Source organism: Sorex araneus, chromosome 1 (genome assembly GCF_027595985.1).
Source record: "Sorex araneus isolate mSorAra2 chromosome 1, mSorAra2.pri, whole genome shotgun sequence".
NCBI classification, from domain to species: domain Eukaryota; kingdom Metazoa; phylum Chordata; class Mammalia; order Eulipotyphla; family Soricidae; genus Sorex; species Sorex araneus.
The window spans coordinates 222112624-222130785 of NC_073302.1; the positions used below are offsets into that span (position 1 = coordinate 222112624).

General features: G+C 42.8%; 1 protein-coding gene across 2 annotated transcripts in view; it reads right to left on the bottom strand.

The window, feature by feature from the left end:
• WDFY2 (WD repeat and FYVE domain containing 2) overlaps window positions 1-18162 on the bottom strand; it is a 194738-nt gene that overhangs the window by 40564 nt on the left and 136012 nt on the right. Inside the window, exons 5-6 of one of the 2 annotated variants that reach the window (XM_004604482.2) lie at window positions 12340-12490; window positions 1351-1463 (exon numbers count right to left, since the gene is read on the bottom strand). In XM_004604482.2, coding sequence (XP_004604539.1) covers window positions 1351-1463; window positions 12340-12490 — 264 coding nt within the window. Of the gene's footprint in view, window positions 1-1350; window positions 1464-12280; window positions 12491-18162 lie in introns of both variants that reach the window. The other variant, XM_055124053.1, reaches the window with a different exon arrangement.

The following is an 18162-nucleotide window of genomic DNA, read 5'->3' on the forward strand; positions in this document are numbered from 1 at the left end:
ACAGAGCTGCAGGGTGGCCGAGCATTGCATCCACCCCTGGTGAGTATATTTTGTGTCATTTGCCTTGGAAGCCGGTCTCTCTTGAACAGTTTCTTCTCACTCCAGGGATGGCCAGGCCAGACAGAGGGAGCTTCCCCTTTGGCCTTCTGGGGTTTGACAGTTGCCTTTTTTTTTTTTTTTTGCTTTTTGGGTCACACCCGGTGATGCACAGGGGTCACTCTTGGCTCTGCACTCAGGAATTAACCCTGGTGGTGCTCAGGGGACCATATGGGATGCTGGGAATTGAACCCGGGTCAGCTGAATGCAAGGCAACGCCCTACCCGCTGTGCTCTCGCTCCAGCCCATTGCTTTTTAAGTCTCAGCATCTCACTGACTCATGAAGATTGCCCTTCCCCAAAGCACCATGAGAGAAAACTAAGTCATCAATATTTTCAAACAAACTGGTTCCTGACTTGTGTGTGGTGAAGCAGAGAATGTTGGCAATTGCGTCTTACTGAACCATTCTGACTCACTCCTGTGTGACGTGCAACTTTCCATGAGGCCAGACCACACTGTGATCCATACAGCACAGCCGGCATCTCACTGTGACCCACACGGTATACCCGACATCTCACTGTGATCCACACAGCACAGCCGGCATCTCACTGTGACCCACACAGCACTGCCGGGCATCTCACTATGACCCACACAGCACTGCTGGCATCTCACTGTGACCCACACACACAGCATACCCGGCATCTCACTGTGACCCACACAGCATACCCGGCATCTCACTGTGACCCACACAGCATACCCGACATCTCACTGTGACCCACACAGCACAGCCGGACATCTCACTGTGACCCACACAGCACTGCCGGGCATCTCACTGTGACCCACACAGCACTGCCTGGCATCTCACTGTGACCCACACAGCACTGCCGGGCATCTCACTGTGACCCACACAGCACTGCCGGGCATCTCACTGTGACCCACACAGCACAGCCGGACATCTCACTGTGACCCACACAGCACAGCCGGACATCTCACTGTGACCCACACAGCACTGCTGGCATCTCACTGTGACCCACACAGCACTGCTGGCATCTCACTGTGACCCACACAGCACTGCTGGCATCTCACTGTGACCCACACAGCACAGCCGGACATCTCACTGTGACCCACACAGCACAGCCGGACATCTCACTGTGACCCACACAGCACTGCTGGCATCTCACTGTGACCCACACAGCACTGCCGGGCATCTCACTGTGACCCACACAGCACTGCCGGGCATCTCACTGTGACCCACACAGCACTGCCGGGCATCTCACTGTGACCTCGGCGCCTGTGGCTCTGCTCCCACCTCACCTGTGTGTCCTCTGAACGTTGTAACCAGGTTGCAGTTGTCCTGTTCCAGCTTGAGGATGGTCACTTGGCCTGACTGGTCACCGATAAACACATGTCGGGTTTCAACATCAAATCTGTCATATAATCATTAAGGATTATTTCCTTCAATTCAGCGGACACATTCAAAGTGAAAAAGGGGGGGAAAAAAGCATCAGTGTTAAATAAGAATTGTGCAAATCCCATATGAGGGAAACTGACAAGCTCCTTACATGCACAAAAGTGAATGTAACCAAATGGAAGACATATGGTATTACTGAATGAAAACAACATAAATAAAACGCCTATTTTAATGATCTTTAAATTTAATGCAATCTTTACTAAACTAGTAACATGACTTTACTGTAGAACTAGATGTTAATTCTAAAGGTCATATAGCCAAAAAAAAAAAAGAAAAAAAATTAAGAGAATCTAGCATACACTGATATAAGTGTATGGCATAACACAGAAGGTCCTAATTGCTAATATGAAAGAGCATCAAGAAGAAAAATACCACGACTCTAACATAAAAAGTGGACAAAACATACAAATGTATATAATTCAGAAAGAAATTAAGATGTCAAGGAGAACGCTTAAAGGGGGGCAGGGAAGGATGGAGGAAGGAGTGGGGAGGGGAGAGGAAAGGGAAAGAAGGGAAAAAGAAAGGGGAAGGCACGGGAAGAGGAAGCGGGCCTGTGAACGAGGCAAAGCAAACCCTCTGACAGGCTGCTTCGAGGCTGGCACGGAGTCCAACAAGGCTCCACGATGAACCACAGACTGGGTCTCTGGACCCTCACTGCATGGCAGCACGGCGGACACCACACATCTAGTCTGAAATGCTGGTATACGGCAGGCGGAGGCATGAACTCAAGGTCCCGAGTCTCTAGTGAGCCTCCCAGATTGACAACTCTAACCACCGGACTTCTAGAGAGCAGTCCCAGAGACACACTGGCCCCCAGTCCAAAGAGCCTGCAGGTCCACACTCCATCATTATTTTAATTGCTAACGTCTGAAATCAGCCCCAAAGTCCATCAAAAGGGGACTTAAAACATCAACCATGCTCCATCCAAGCAGCATTTACTGTGCAGCAGAGGAAAACCCCTCGAAAAACAAAGACCTTATACCAACCAGAGAGAGCTGAAGGAGGGGAAGGGGGGCAGGGGGTCCTGGCTGCAATCCCAGCACAGCAGGGTCCGGGGCCCAGGCACCACTGAGTGTGGGTAGGGGTCGGCTGGTGGAACCAATAAATCAATAAACAATTCCACGTAAAAGACAAAACATACAACCTCACCACCACCACCAAAGGCCAACCAACAAGGAGCAATCCTGGGTCAGACTATAAAGTAGATGTGCACGTGGGGGAGTCGACCTATGAGTTACCCAATCTCCATGGGAGGAGAAGGATGGAAATGTGTGCGAAGTCTTTAGAATCTAGGAAACAAGCTCTGAAGCAGAAATAGCTGTGGAGAGAAACGGCAGCTCATAGACTGCAGAGACAGACTTGCTTGTTACATAGATTCATTTTGAAATCTTGTAACTACCTTATATATTAACAATATTTATAAAACTAAAGAAAAAACTGAAAACAAAGTAAAATGAATGACCCCCAATTATCAAATAAGTGAAAAAAATTAGCACTGCTGAAATGATTATTTTAACTAACTTTATGGCACTCTGATTGCTTCCTGTTAGTAGAACAAATACTAAGCAGAACTGCAAAGAAATGCAAAATGCCATTCAACAATCTTATTATACTGTCTATTAAGATTTTGAAATATTTTAAAATATACCTTATGATACACATGTTAATGTTTTAGGCTGAAACAGGAGCCCAGGGTAAAAGAATCAAAACCCTACAGTGCTAAATTTGAATTAAAGGTGATATACAAACTAATTATTTCCTTTTCTTTATAAAAGTATAGTACAGGGGCCAGAGATAGTACAGGATGTAAGGTGTTTGTCTTGCATGTGGCCAACCCGAGTTCAATTCTTGGCACCATATATGGTTCCCTGAGCACCACCAGGAGTGACCCGAGTGCAGAGCCAGGAGTAAATTCTGAGCATAGCCAGGTATGGCTCCAAAACCAATAAAATAAAATAAGAAAAGTACAACAATATATACTTTAGATATTTTTGAACCTGATCCTCACTAAAAGAGAGGATTTCTTTTAGGAGTAGCACAGAGAAAAAACAAGATGAACTGAAGATATGTACCATAGCTTAGATGATTAAGCAAGAGAGAGAGAGAGAGAGAGAGAGAGAGAGAGAGAGAGAGAGAGAGAGAGAGAGAGAGGTGAGAGAGAGAGAGGACCCTAATAAATAGGGTCAGAAATGAAAGAGCAGAAAAGTTACAACTGATACCACAGAAAGAGCAAGACAGTTATGCCACCAAGTTAGAAAACCTAGAAGAAATGGAAAATTATTAAGGAAGCAGAAAACATGAACAGAACAACAAGCAAGGACGCTAAAGCAGTAGCCAAAGGGTTCCCGCCTAAAACAAGACTTGGATCTGATGGTCTGGCAAATGAATCCTAAAAAAATCTTAGAAGGTTTTACTTAAACTTCTCATGGGCTCCCTCCAAATTAAAGAAAATTCTCCCAAACATATTTTAAGGCCAACATTACCCTTGAACCAAAAGTAGAGATGTCACAAACAACGGAACCTCTGTGACAACATTTCTGAGCAGAGAGATGCAAAGATCTTCAACAAAATCTAATTCAATAAAGTAGCACAAATCGTAACTACATGGAATTTGTTCTACAAATGTAAGCCTAGTTTGACATACACAAATCAATTCATGTAACATAACAATACATCAAGAGGAAAGAGAAAAACCACATGATCAATATCACCAGATGCAGAGAAAGCTTTTGATAAGATTCAGCATCCATTTTATTTACTTATCCATTGTATCAGTATTTATCCATTTATCATTTTATCCATTTTATTTGTTCAGCATCCATTCAAAAATCTTAACAAAATGGAGGAGATGAGCTCCAGGGATAGCTCAGTGGCTTAGAATGGCTTAAGAGTATGAAGTACCTAGGAATAAACAACAAGAGAGGTGAAAGACTGCTCCATCAAAAACTATAAAACTATTAAAAGAGGGGCTGGAGCAATAGCACAATAGGTAGGGCATTTGTCTTGCATGTGGTCGAACTGGGTTTGATTCCCAGCATCCCATATGGCCCCCAGCACAGTCAGGGGTAATTCCTGAGAACAGAGCCAGAACACCCCTGTGCATTGCCAGGTGTGACCCAAAAAAAGAAAAAACAAAACGAAACAATGGTTAAAAGAAATAGAAGACATACAGATATGGAAAGATATTCTCTGCTCATCAGTTGGAAGGATTAATTTGTTAAAATGAGCATCCTATCTCTTTGATAGGAATTCTATGTAATCCGTATCAATATCTCAATGACATTCTTCAAAGACATGGAACAAATGACACTGAAACTTATATAGAATCACAAAAAACCTCAAAGAGCCAAAGCAATCTGAGACAAAAGGAGAACAGAAGTGTCATGAGCCTCAATTTCAAATGCTTCAAAGATAGTCATCGATGCATTACAGGACAGTATGGTGGCATCCATGTAGACACAAACATCAGCTGAATAAAACCGAGAACCATAATTAAATCCTCACATACAGAAACAGTTCATTTACAACAAAGGAACCAAAAGCAGAGTCTGAAGAAAGTGTCCTCAACAAACAGCAATGGAACAATGGATAATTATATGCAAATGAATGAAGCTGAATCACTACCTTACACCATGCACAAAAGTTAACTAAAAATGGGTTTGGGGCCCAAACAGGAACTAAATATTATAGATATTAACCCAATACACTGAAATACACGAAGAGAATAGACAGCATATTCTATATTGGCTTCAGGGATGTCTTCAAGAATTCAATTAGAATGGCAAGGGAAACTAAAGCAAAAAAAAAAAAAATGGGTTTACAAACTAAAATGTTTCTTGCCCAGTGAAAGAAATTATCATTAAATAAAAAAAGACATCTCACTGACTGGGAGAAAAAATTTATATGTCATATATCTGAAAAGGACTGGACTGGAGTGACAGCACAGCAGGTAGGGAGTTTGCCTCGCATGCGGCCAATCTGGGTTCGATTCCTCCATTCCTCTCGGAGAGCCTGGCAAGCTACCGAGAGTATCCCGCCCACACGGCAGAGCCTGGCAAGCTACCTGTGGTGTATTCGATATGCCAAAAACAGTAACAGGTCTCACAATGGAGACGTTACTGGTGCCCGCTCAAGCAAATCGATGAGCAATGGGACGACAGTGCTACCGTGCTACATCTGAGAAGGTTAATATGCAAGGTTATAAGGAACTAAAAAAAAAAAAGGAACAAAAAACAAAACAGAAATATCAAGAATAAGAAAACAACTATGGGACCCTCTGCGCCTAAAGACTTTGATTCCAGAGATGTAACACATTCGGGCATCCAGCGCAGCATCCGATAGCAATGCCCTGGGACGGCGAACTGGGCTACAACTCTGTGCTGCCGGGGGTGGATTTTTTTCCTCCCCACCCTATCTTCCTGCACGGAAAGCAGCGGCCTGGCAGCACCCACGTGGCAGGCGCCATCTTCTGTGACTCCAAACCCAGAGGTATTCGGTTTTTACTTTTGGGGCTCCCAGGAACTCATGGGAAGGGGGCGTAACCGGCACGCCCTCGGCCCAGATAAATCCAGAGCCGCTGAGCGCGAATCGGACCCTCTGCGCCTAAAGACTTTGAATTCAGAGACTTCTTACAGCAATGCACTGGGACTGTGAGCTGGGCTATGTAATTTCTGGCAGAATTTTCCCTGGACTTTATACAGAAATCCAAAACCGCGCAGACTTAACATTTATAATTGTCAGCAATGTGAAACGGTTCCTTTTGAACAGGTCTGACTTGGGGGGGAAACTCCAAATAATAACAGGAAGTTTTTGTTGAAATTTTGAAGGTTTTTAATGTAGCAGCCACCTCTCTGGACTGTGAACTAAGCAAAAGCCCCACGCTGGCCGACGCGGCGTGGCGTACACCATACTATGAGGCGCGGGAAGGGGGATGAGGGGGGAAAAAGAAAAAAAAAGGGAAAAGGAAAAAGAAAAAAAGAGAGAGAGAGAGAGAGAGAGAGAGTTATGTACTTGTAGCAGTGGGGCTACATATCTCTTCATTTCCAGCAATGAAAAACTAATTATCAAATGTAGTAGGTCTGTCTCTCTTGGTTGGAAACTCCAACAACTATAGTGAGTTTTGTGTTGAATTATGGAATGTAATCAAGGTAAAGAAAAAATGAAGTGAAATTCATTAGTTATACAGTAGGGGGTAGGGGGTGGGGGCGGGGGGTATACTGGGGTTTCTGGTGGTGGAATATGGGCACTGGTGAAGGGATGGGTGTTTGAATATTGTATAACTGACATATAAACCTGAGAACTTTGTAACTTTCCACATGGTGATTTAATAAAAAGTTTAAAAAAAAATTTAAAAAAAAAAGAAAACAACTATGAAGAAATGGGAGGAAAAGCTGAACGGACACTTGATCAAAGATATATAGAGAGCAAGCAAGCACACGAAAGAAACATTCATCATCGCTTATTATGAGGAAAATGATAAACAAAACCAAACCAGAAAGCATATTAGGTATCTCTCATAACTAGGATGAGTGGCATAGGTAACAAGGCCAGAGACAGGTGCTGACAGGCTTTGAAGGGAGTGACAGCGTATGCTACAAGTGAGTGTAAACTGATCCAGCCTTTTGAAAAACCGTGGAGATTTCTCAAAACATTAAAATTAGATACAGCAATCACCCAAGGACCCAATGATTTTAGGTATCTATGCAAAGAACACAAAAACATTCATTTGAAAAGATGTACATATACCTGTTCATTTTAATGCTATTCACTACAGCCAAGATCTAGAAAGAAGTGACAAATGACAAATGAGGATAAAGAAAACATGAGGTATTACGGTGCTCTGAGCAGAGAGAACGCTTGTCTATTGCTACAACGTGGACAGAACTGGAAGGGTTCATTCTAAGCAAAATACGACAGAGGGAACCAGAAAAACACTGGATTATCTCACTAGTAAGTGAGATATAAATAAATAAAACTAGAACATGCACAAAAAGCCACACAAACCCTTGGACTCTGAAAGCAGAGGTGAGGTTACTAGCAAGTACGAGTGTACGGAAGGGAGAGTCCAAGAGATTGAAGGATACTGCTCTCTGGAGGGCTCTGGTACAGGGTACAGAGAGAAGTGAAAACGCATTCCCTAAAATAGCCCTATGTAAAAAATTGAGAAGGAAGAGGAGTGGGAGAAGGGGGAAGAGGCAGAAAGAAAAAGCCAGGAAGCTATAAATGTCTGGGGGGGCATATCAAAGACACTGGAGACGATATGATAGAGGTTTTGAAGCCAAAGGTGGGGAAACTTGAGTACTGAAAAAGACAATTTACTGAAATATACTCACTATACAACCAAATTAAAAAAAACCCTAATAATGTATAATATTGGACAAAAAACAAAAATAATGATCCTTATTAGAGATAACCAGAGCACTAAATCTCTACTCTGAAAATAAGGAATCAAAGAGAAATAATAATTTACTGGATTTTCCTAATGGCATTTCAAGGTAACCAAATATGTGAATATGTGAAAACATGTGAAAGTTATGTGAAAATTTGTGAGAATTCTAGTTCATAAAAGAACCCCAACTAATACAAGGGGAAAGATAAAATGACAGTACTATAAACTACCATTCTGCAAGCCTAAGGAAGAAAGCTGCTGAGACAAAGATCAGCACTGACTAAAACCATTCAGTCCAAGGCTGAGAGGAAGACTGAGCCATGGGGAGTTGCTGGTACCACCCGCACTGCCCATAAACCTCAGTCCTGCTGGAGGGCAGCCGTGCCCTGACACTCTGTGCGTCCTGCAGGAAAGCAATCTGGAGCACCAGCACCACCCCCCAGCGCTCTCATCAGCAGAGTCCAGAAGCAATCAGGATCTTGGAGGCAAGTTCCAGGTCATAGGAAGATAGGAGAATGGCTGGTGGCACTCCACGCCAAGTGCATGCCTCGAGAGCAGAGATCCTCTAACCCTGGGGCTGTCCATGCATGAACTACGTGCAAGTGAGTGCACTCAATTTCAAACAATCCCACCTCCAAGTCAATTTTTTAAAAATTAAAGTTTAAAAAGAAGAATTATTCACTGATATGAAGAAGCAGGGCTGGAGCGGGGTCGACCCGAGTTCAATTCCTCCAACCCTCTCGGAGAGCCCGGCAAGCTACCAAGAGTATCACGCCCACTCGGCAGAGCCTGGCAAGCTACCCGTGCGTATTGGATATGCCAAAAACAGTAACAGTAAGTCTCTCAATGAGAGACGTTACTGGTGCCCACTCGAACAAAATCAAAAATGAAGAAGCAATTTAAATTTTGAGGATACCACTGGGATAATTTTCAAAAGTCCTTAAAGATGTTAGATGTGCACAGGGGAGGGTGTAAGGGTGAAACGACATCAGGCTCGGAATTAGCTTTGAACCATGTTGCAGCAGAGAGGAAAAGTCGAAACAGGGGCAAAGGCATCAACCGCAGCGCTATGCAACAGGTCTGTAGCGTCCTTTCTCTTCTTCAGTCTGGGGCATGGCTTGGGAGTTTTCAGAATAAAATGTCTACATTTTTGAAAAATGAAGGGGACAATGCATAACAGATTCTTCCAGTTTTAATGGAGGTGCACTGGAGGACATGTAGTCCCCTACAAATTATCACATACATATAAAGTAAGATTAGCTGTTTAAGGAATAAAACCAATGAAAATTTATCTTGATTATAAGAACCCAGATGGAAAAAAAAAGACTCCATCTGATATTTAACAATTTCAGGTGATTAATAGCACTCGAAGGTATTGTAATAAAGGCTATCTGGAAGAGGGCCAAAATAAAATCACAGTACAACCTCAAAGCCAGTTGACTGGCAATAAGTATGAGATGAGGAAATATTAAAGTCAAGGTGCTCTTAATACTTGTCAGCACTCTCTCTGGGACTAGAAATATCCCACAGACTCTGTCCACTGGTGTGACCTACCTACAAGACCTATACCACAAATAAAACCTTCAAGTAAAGAGCACCTGGATTATTTGTGTGAAAACATAAAAAAATGTGATCAAAATACGGTCAAACGACAACACTGAAAGATGAGGCTGAACAAATTTCTAAATCCACAGATTAGGGAGAAACTTGGGAGAAAAAGAACAGTTCCATTCCCTGACGCTAACTTGTCTGGCACCTGTGGGAAAGAGCCCACTCAACTTGATTCCATAAGCTGTGCAGACACTAGCTGGGAGATTATATGGGTCTAAACTCTAATGCTGATTCTTTAGGTAACAGACATGAGCTGCTGATAAAGTCACTTAACCTTCCTAGACCTTGGCATCTACACTGTGAAACTGGAGAATTGTGTCTTTTCCTTATTGTTGCTTATTCTGATAGTAATCAAAGTAACATTGTGTAGGAGCATGTAAAATTTCATGTAAAGGGACTGAAAGTGAGAGACAGAGTCTACTTTTCCCTTTCCTTTCCTCATTCTCTCCTTTCCCATTTTTATAGGTCATTTAATATTCGAACCTTCAGATCTTTAGTCAGAGAAATGAAAGATTTTGAGGTTACTCAGAAACTGACAATTCAATTTGCGAAGCAGTCTGTTTTCCTTCATTTATGTACTTAAATTTTGGTTATTTTCATGGCATAGCCCCAACTTCCAAGAGGCCTGAAGGGAGAAAAAGGTTCAGAATTCAATCTGACTCAAATGTGACTTGGGCAGAGGGTGAGAAATGTGTTTTTGTGCAGAAGTCTCTCGACACCAGTTCACTAGGAAGAGAAGTGGAGGTCATGCTCTTAGAGACCTGTATGTGTCTCAACAGAAATCATGTCCATTATCAGTTAAAAAAAAACAAACCCAAACAGACCAGAAACCAAAAACTTCATGAAAGTATGGAGTGTAGCAAAAGAGAAAGGGAGGGGTGTGGGGAGGTGGGCGGCTCCCAGGAGACTGTCTCAAAGCTGGATTCAAATGTGAACCCTTAACACCATGTGGGCTGCTGATTAACCTGTGGGCCTGGCAGCTTACAGGCCAAAGCACCTACGCTTAGGAAAGTCAAACTGTTCTTGGCGGAGACCCATTGGCAAAAGCAGAGCTGCTATGCCTCAGTATGTGGCACTGGAAAAATAGCAGATACACACGTGTGCGGAGCAAGGTCTGGCACAGTGGCCCTGAAATCAGAGCCACAGAGGCGGGCTGCTGAACAGGGATAGAGTCTGAAAGTGCCTCTCTGCAGTGCGAGCAAGGTGGGACTGGATGGGATAGGCACACGTGAATGAGGAAATGAAGGCAGACACACACACACACACACACAGAGAGAGAGAGAGAGAGAGAGAGAGAGAGAGAGAGAGAGAGATTAAGGCCCACCAGCCCACCAATTCAGGATAAGTTAGATTCTGTGCAAGTGTGTTTTGTTCTTCATTTTCACTTTCAGGGGGTTTCAAAAGTTATCTACTTCTACATTCTTTGAAGTGATATAGAAGACATAGAAAATTTGTCACCAAGTTTGGTGATAAAGAAGGCAGCATATTAGGAACAAGTTATCTGGATACCATTGGTCCTTTCTCAAGAGATATCAAAGCACAGCAGGTGAAAATAGGGGTCCAGGGTAGGAGACCTTGTTTCTGGTGGAGATCTTTCCCTCTGACTAGCTGCATGGCCTGATGAGGTACCTGGATTTCCACTAACCCATCTTGAAAGGAGGAGTTGAACTGGGAGACCGTTGGGGTTCTTCCAGGCCTGACACCTTAAGCAATCACTAATGTTTTGTCAAGAAGTCTCTTATATATCAACTTAAGCATCTTACTTGTCAAAACTGGTTTTTAGAAAGCTTTGGAGCTTTTATTAACAGACTGTGCACGCTCTCAAAGATGAGTTGTTTCTGTTTCCCGTTCTTTGTCACCCTAGCTTCTGGTCTTCTTGGTACCTTGCCACTTTTATGACTTTCCACAATGGCCGTTAGGTTCTTCATCTTGTCCATCCAGTGAGGAAAATAAGAGTGACATTATCCTAAACACACACAAAAATACAGCTACTGCCAAAGGTCTGCAAGGAAACAGCACAGTGCCAAGTCAGAGTGTTGAGAACTACTGACGAAGACAGTTAATAAATAGGAGCTAAAAACATGAAAGCAAGTCTTACAGCTTTGGCTGACAAATGATCTGTCTCACCTGTTTCCTCGCTTGTCAGAGGCAGAGAGAGAACCTGGGCTTTCTGAACTACGCTCCTGAAGCCCCTTCACTTCTTATGTCAGCTGCAGTGCCCAGGCGTCCTCGAACGTGTCAAGTCTCCGCTCCTACAGGGCATCTCACGGACCCCAGGAACCCGAGAGAGACCTGGAAAATCACTGACGCCATTCTACATAGCCTGGAACAATCTCAAACCTAGAGCAAAGTCTGCAGCGCTACACGCAGATTCCACCTAACACATCCTCTGTATGGCAAGGCAATTCCTGAATAAATAGTTTGTAAATAAATAGGGTCTGTGTGTTTTGTTTGCCCGGCACAGACGGGGATGTTCACAACCTTAATGTTTATGTATAAGATACTTCTGCACAAATAAATAAAAGTATATTGTTGATGATTTTCCTTGCTCTATCCTGTAACTCTTTCTTCCGACAGCTGAAGCTCACACACTGGAGCTGTTTCCCATCCAGATGTCAACCCCTGTGTCACAGAAGGTCCTCAACAGGGTAGGTGAATTCAGGTGAAATGAGTTCATCTATTTCACTACCCTAAAGACACATGAAGACTGGGGGAGAGGGTCTATGGACATCTTAATCAGCAAATAAAACCCAAAGCGTTCAAGTTGCACATACCCACATTTTCATGAAAGAAGTCAACAGCCACCAAGAGACTTTTGTCCAGCAAAGGATACTGCAGACCGGAGGCCACTGCACTGGTACGGTGACCTCCTAGCCGCTGCCCGCTCTCGGAGCAGTGCCAGGCAAACTGCTTGTCCTGGCCTGTGCTCAGCACCCACTCCAGTTCCAGGACGAACAGGACCATCGTGACTCTGCTCTGGTGTGCTAAAACAAGAGACAAGAAAACAACCCATGAAACATCCTAAGGGTGGTCAGCGGGACTCAACCCGAGGAAAGGCAGCACCCTGCTCTCTGCGCCAGGAGTCGTGTCTACCGTAACAGGTAGAGCCAGAGCACTGCTTCTTCTAGGGGGAGGAGAGTGCCTTATGCCGAAGTCCCTAGAAGACCTGAAACAACAACTCTCCGTCTCCTCCCTCCACTTTCTCCCCTCCCTGCTTCTCCGTTTATGGCAGTCCTGAGATTACTACCGAGTCAGAGCTCCTATCACCTCATGCAGACCCAGGTTTCGGCCTACTGGCCGAGATCACATAACCACTGGGCTGGCCCTTGCAGAGAGGAACATTCTCTCACTTTATAGACTCAACCCCGCCTTGGCAAGATGCCCCTATGGAACAGTTACAAGATAATCAAGATAATGAAGAAAGAATCCTACCGAGTACCAATAATCATGTCACCAAATGCCTGATTTTGCTATTTGAAGCATGAGTAATCTTAGGAGATACCAAAGCACTAATACTAAGACTTATCTATGACCCTTTTTTTTTTTAGGTATCAGCCGCCATTAAGAACCAACACTGTCGGGGGTGGAGCAATAACACAGTGGGTAGGGCATTTGCCTTGCATGCGGCCTATCCAGGTTCGATTCCCATCATCCCATATGGTACCCTGAGCACCACTAGGGGTAATTCCTGAGTGCAGAGCCAGGAATAACCCCTGTGCATCGCCAGGTATGATCCAAAAAGCAAAAAAAAAAAAAAAAACCAACATTGTCTTTAAAAGACAATGTTAGTTCAATGTGACCATGTTAACTCAAATATTAGTTCAATGTCAGTTCAATGTTAGACAATGTGACTCCTTGTATCTGTGTCATCGGATGTCCAACTCAAATTCCACCAGTGAAAGCATTTTAAAAAAACAACTCTGTAAGAGGTTCAAATGTATCCGAGTTACTACAGGCAGAAGTGGCCCTCAGCACTTTATATCTCTTTCTCACACAAAGGCTTTCAGCTTTGTGTCTGTCATTGTCTAAGTTCCAGGGGCTAACAGGACTCTAGCAGGAGAGAGCCCGCATGCTACAGAAGACACGTATGTTAAGCTACTTGTTCAAAGCAACACAAACTCTGAGCTGAACTGAGAATTGGAGCCCTTCTTTCTCAGCTGAAGTTGGTTCCTTTATCTGGCAAGCTGCCTGTGACACTTCAAAACAAAAACATGCCTCTGAGCAATCGGAGCACCTTCTCTCTCTCTCCCTGTTGTACGTTTCTGTTTCTGGGCCACACCTGGCAGTGCTCAGAGCTTGCTCCTAACTCTGGTGCACAGAGATCACACCTGGAGGTGCTCAGGAGACGATATGTCATGTTGGGGACTGAACCCTAGAGCCCGTTCTCTAAGGTGACAGAACTCTTTAAGCAAAAGAGAAGTCTTTTAAATTAAGATATTTATGTATTGTGTATGTGTGTATATGTGTGTATGTGTATTATATATGTGTGTATTTATGTCTATTATGTGTATCCATCCATCCATACATACATGCACACACACATAATTAAACTCCGGAAAGTCATGGAAGAAACCCTGCTCTTGAAGTCAGACTGTACTTCGGAAGGAAAGTAGTGAGATACGAGCTCCTTGTCTTGCTCCAGGTGCTGCCAAAAGCATCACATAACGAAGATTACTCTACGGGACAGAGAGACAGTCCGGTGCATACGGCAGGCTGCTCTCTGCTGACTCAGGTTCAACCCAGACACCATCAGGAGATATCTCTGGGTTTAGAGCCAGTAATAAGCCCTGAGCATCTCTGGGTGCATCCCAAAACCCAAAGAAACAACAACAAAAATATATTCTATAGTTTTGCTGCAGTATTTTCCCCCTCCGTTTTTGGGCAGTGCACAGGGTTTACTGCGGGCTCTGCACTCAGGTCACTCCTGCAGATTGTGGGGGGCTGTACAGGAGTGCTAGGGATTGAACCCGGCTGACTGCAGGCAATGCAAGCTCCTACATCACTGTACTATTTTTAAGGCTCCTACAACTGGTTCCTTATCAATTTAAGGAACTCTTCTTCATAGTTCCCTAATGCTTTTTTTTTTTTGGTCACATCTGGCGATGCACAGGAGTTACTCCTGGTTGTGCACTCAGGAATTACTCCTGGCAGTGCTCAGGGGACCATATGGGATGCTGGGATTCGAACCAGGGTCGGCCGCGTGCAAGGCAAATGCCCTACCCACTGTGCTATCGCTCCAGCCCAGTTTCCTAATGCTTTTATCAAGAACAGGTATCAGATTTTATCAAATACATCCCTGCAAAAATTGGTATGATCCTGTGCTTGTCTACTTTAGTCTTTTGATCTGATGAATTCCACTAATTTTCAAATGCTGAGACAATTTTGGATATCTGGAGGAAAATCCCATTTGGTCAGAAGTATATGATTCTTTTTGATACTTTATAAGATTTTTTTTTTGGGGGGGAGAAGGAGGATTTTGTAAATTCCCTAATACTTTAGTCTATAGCTTTTCTGTTTCATAATGAATTTGTTTGGCATAGCTGAATAATTTTAAATTTGGAGAGAAAATTCACCACTTACATTACTTACAATTCAGGGATTTTTCGTATATCACAATGTTGGAAAGTCATCATGGAAAATATTCTATTTGTAGAGTATTTCCGTCACTCCAAAAATAAACCCTAATCCCTAGTAGTCCCTTCCACTACCCCTAAAGTAATCACTAATTTCCCTTCTCACAAATTCTCTGATTGTTGTCATTTCACATATGACCTGGTATCAAAAAAGATGACCAGGTATCATCTTTTTGTGTCTACTCTTCCTTATTTACCATTTTTTCAAAGTCAAGCACAGATTAGTTCTTTATTCTTCTTTTATGAAAAGAAATAATTACTTCATTGACATGACACATTTTGCTAATCACTTTATCCACTGGTGGAGAGCAAGGTTGTTTCCAATTTTTGGCTATAAGAATAATATTGCTATAACTCTCAGACAAGTAGAATATAACTGAGAGCCCAGAGATAAGCTATCATATTTATGGAGGGTTACTCTAAGGAAAGGATCTGGGTGCATGAAGTAGAGAATGAAAGAAAGTCTATTTAATCAATGGAGTTGGGAAAAATGGGTAGCCATATTTAAAAAAGAAAAGAAACTGGATCTGTATCTCAAGCCATACAAAAAAACTTAGTCCAACATGGATTAAAGACCCCCAATTTAGACCAGAATCCATAAAATTCACTAAAGAAAATATAGGCCAAAATCTGTATATGGGCTTCAGAGCATTTTCAATTATTTGATTCTAGTAGCAAAGAAAAGAAAGAAAAGAAAATATATTAAAATAAACAAATGAACTTATATCAAATTAAAGAGTTTTCACATGGCAAAAGAAACTCAGGCTAAAGTAAAAAGACATCCTACTGGATTCATACCCCATGCTTCAGAAAAAGGACCAATATTCAAGATGTACAAAGCAGTCACAAAGCTCAACAATAACAACAACAACAACAACAACATCCCACAATTAATGCCTCCAATAATGGGGAGAAGAGATGCGTCCAGACCCTGTGACAGGCTGTCTCATCCCAGGCAACCTGGAGTGGTGCAGGTGAGTCTCACCACCTGCCCCAACAAAACCCAGCCGCTGAAAACCTCCAGAGCTCAGTCACCACCATGCTCACTGCTGATCTCCGCAGGCTCAGATGAGCCTCACCCATCAGAGAATCTGCTGAAAAAACCACGCGGAACTTGTGACTGAAATCTCCAGGCTCACGTGGGGTCAGGAATGGGCAGCCCCCCATCTCCCTGTACTTCCTAGCGCCAGGCAGTCACGCCCACGAACTGCCTCTGATGCCATCTAGCCTCATTAGCGGCCATGCTCCAGACTCACAAATAATCCTCGAAGAGAGCAACACTGCAGAGATGCCTCCAGACCCCAAGGTCACCATCCAGTTAAGAATTTAATCCTAGCTCTATCACCCTATTGAAAACCTTAGAATTCCTGGAGTGTGCGGAGCACCTGCAGCTGTGTGACATCTCAAACTCTACACCACTGGTGTACCGGGAGTAGCATTCCACATTTGATGTGTTAAACTAGAAAGTAACCAATCTCTATTTTTTAAAAAAATGTATTTATGCATTTGCATTTTCTCTCTTCTGTTTTCTACTGTATGAATTTCAGCTTTCTCTTTCACTTAGCTTAGGTCTCTTTAGCTGGGATAATATAAGACTTTTCTTTTTTCCGAATATGCTTGCTTCTACAAATTTTCCCTAAAGGACTATCCCAAGCACCAACCCATAAATTTTGATCTGCTGTATTTTCATTTTGTCTAGAATACTAATTTCTCTTTTGAGAAATTTCTTTTATGACTGATGGATTCTTCAGAATAATTTAACTTTTCCAAACATTTAGGAATTTTCTAGAGACTTCTGTTATTGACTCTCATTTTGATTCCATTTTGATCAGAAAACATACCCTGAGTGATCTGAGATTTACTGAATCTTGTTTATAGTCCAGAATACACTCTACCTTGTGAAATCTTCTGTGTACATTTGGAAAGAACCTATTTTGCTTAAGCTAAATAGAATTTTTTTATTTACTAAGGCCAAATAGAACAGTTGGCTGAAAGTGCTGTTCCAATCTTCCATTTCTTATTAATTTCTGCTTACTTAATCTATTAGTTATTAGTAAGATATATACAATCAATTACTGACCATGGAGTACTGCTATGACTATGATGCTAAGTCAGCAACAAAACTGGTATCATCTAAACTGAGTACACTACTAACTCTAAATACAACTTACTTTTGCCATACAGGAATAGAGGAAAATTACGGACATGACCATTTCTCTTTCTGAAGTTTTATCAGATTTTGCTTCATGACTTTCAGGGCTATTTTTGGACAGCAATAAATATTGAGGAATGCTGTGTTCTCCTGATGAACTGACCCCTTTTAATTTTGAAATGATATATGTTTTTTGGTTTGGGGGCCACATCTGGCGGTGCACAGGGTTACTCCTGATTCTGCACTCATGAATTACTCTTGGTGGTGCTCGGTGGACCATTTGGGATACTGAGAACTGAACCCAGGTTGGCTGCCTGCAAGGCAAATGCCCTACCTGCTGTAATATTGTTCTGGCCCTGAAATGATATTTTTTATACATAGTAATATTCTATTTGGGGGGGGGAGGAATGTCTTCCAATTAGTTCTCAGGTGGCCTTTTGGCAATTCTTGGCAATTCGTGGTTCTCTTGGCAATTCTTGGCCAGAAGAGCTGGAGGTTCAAGGTGAAGGTCTTAACTTCTAAGGCATGTGCCTTAACCTCTATACTGTATCACTGGCCCCATATCTCATCATTTTCTTTGCTCTGAAATCTGCTAGGTTACTATTAACCTGTTTATTCCATCTTTCTTTTGATGAATTTCCAAGGCTTAGCTACTTCCATCCTTTTACTATTAACATATTACTGGTTTTTAAATACATTTACTGTATCACTGTCACTGTCATCCTATTGTTCATCGATTTGCTCGAGCGGGCACCAGTAACGCCTTCATTTGTCCGTGTTGCATGACAGTGTAGCCCAATGGCGTCTGCTCGCTCCAGGAATGTAAGAGCACCTTGTTGTTACTGTTTTTGGCATATCAAATACGTATGTG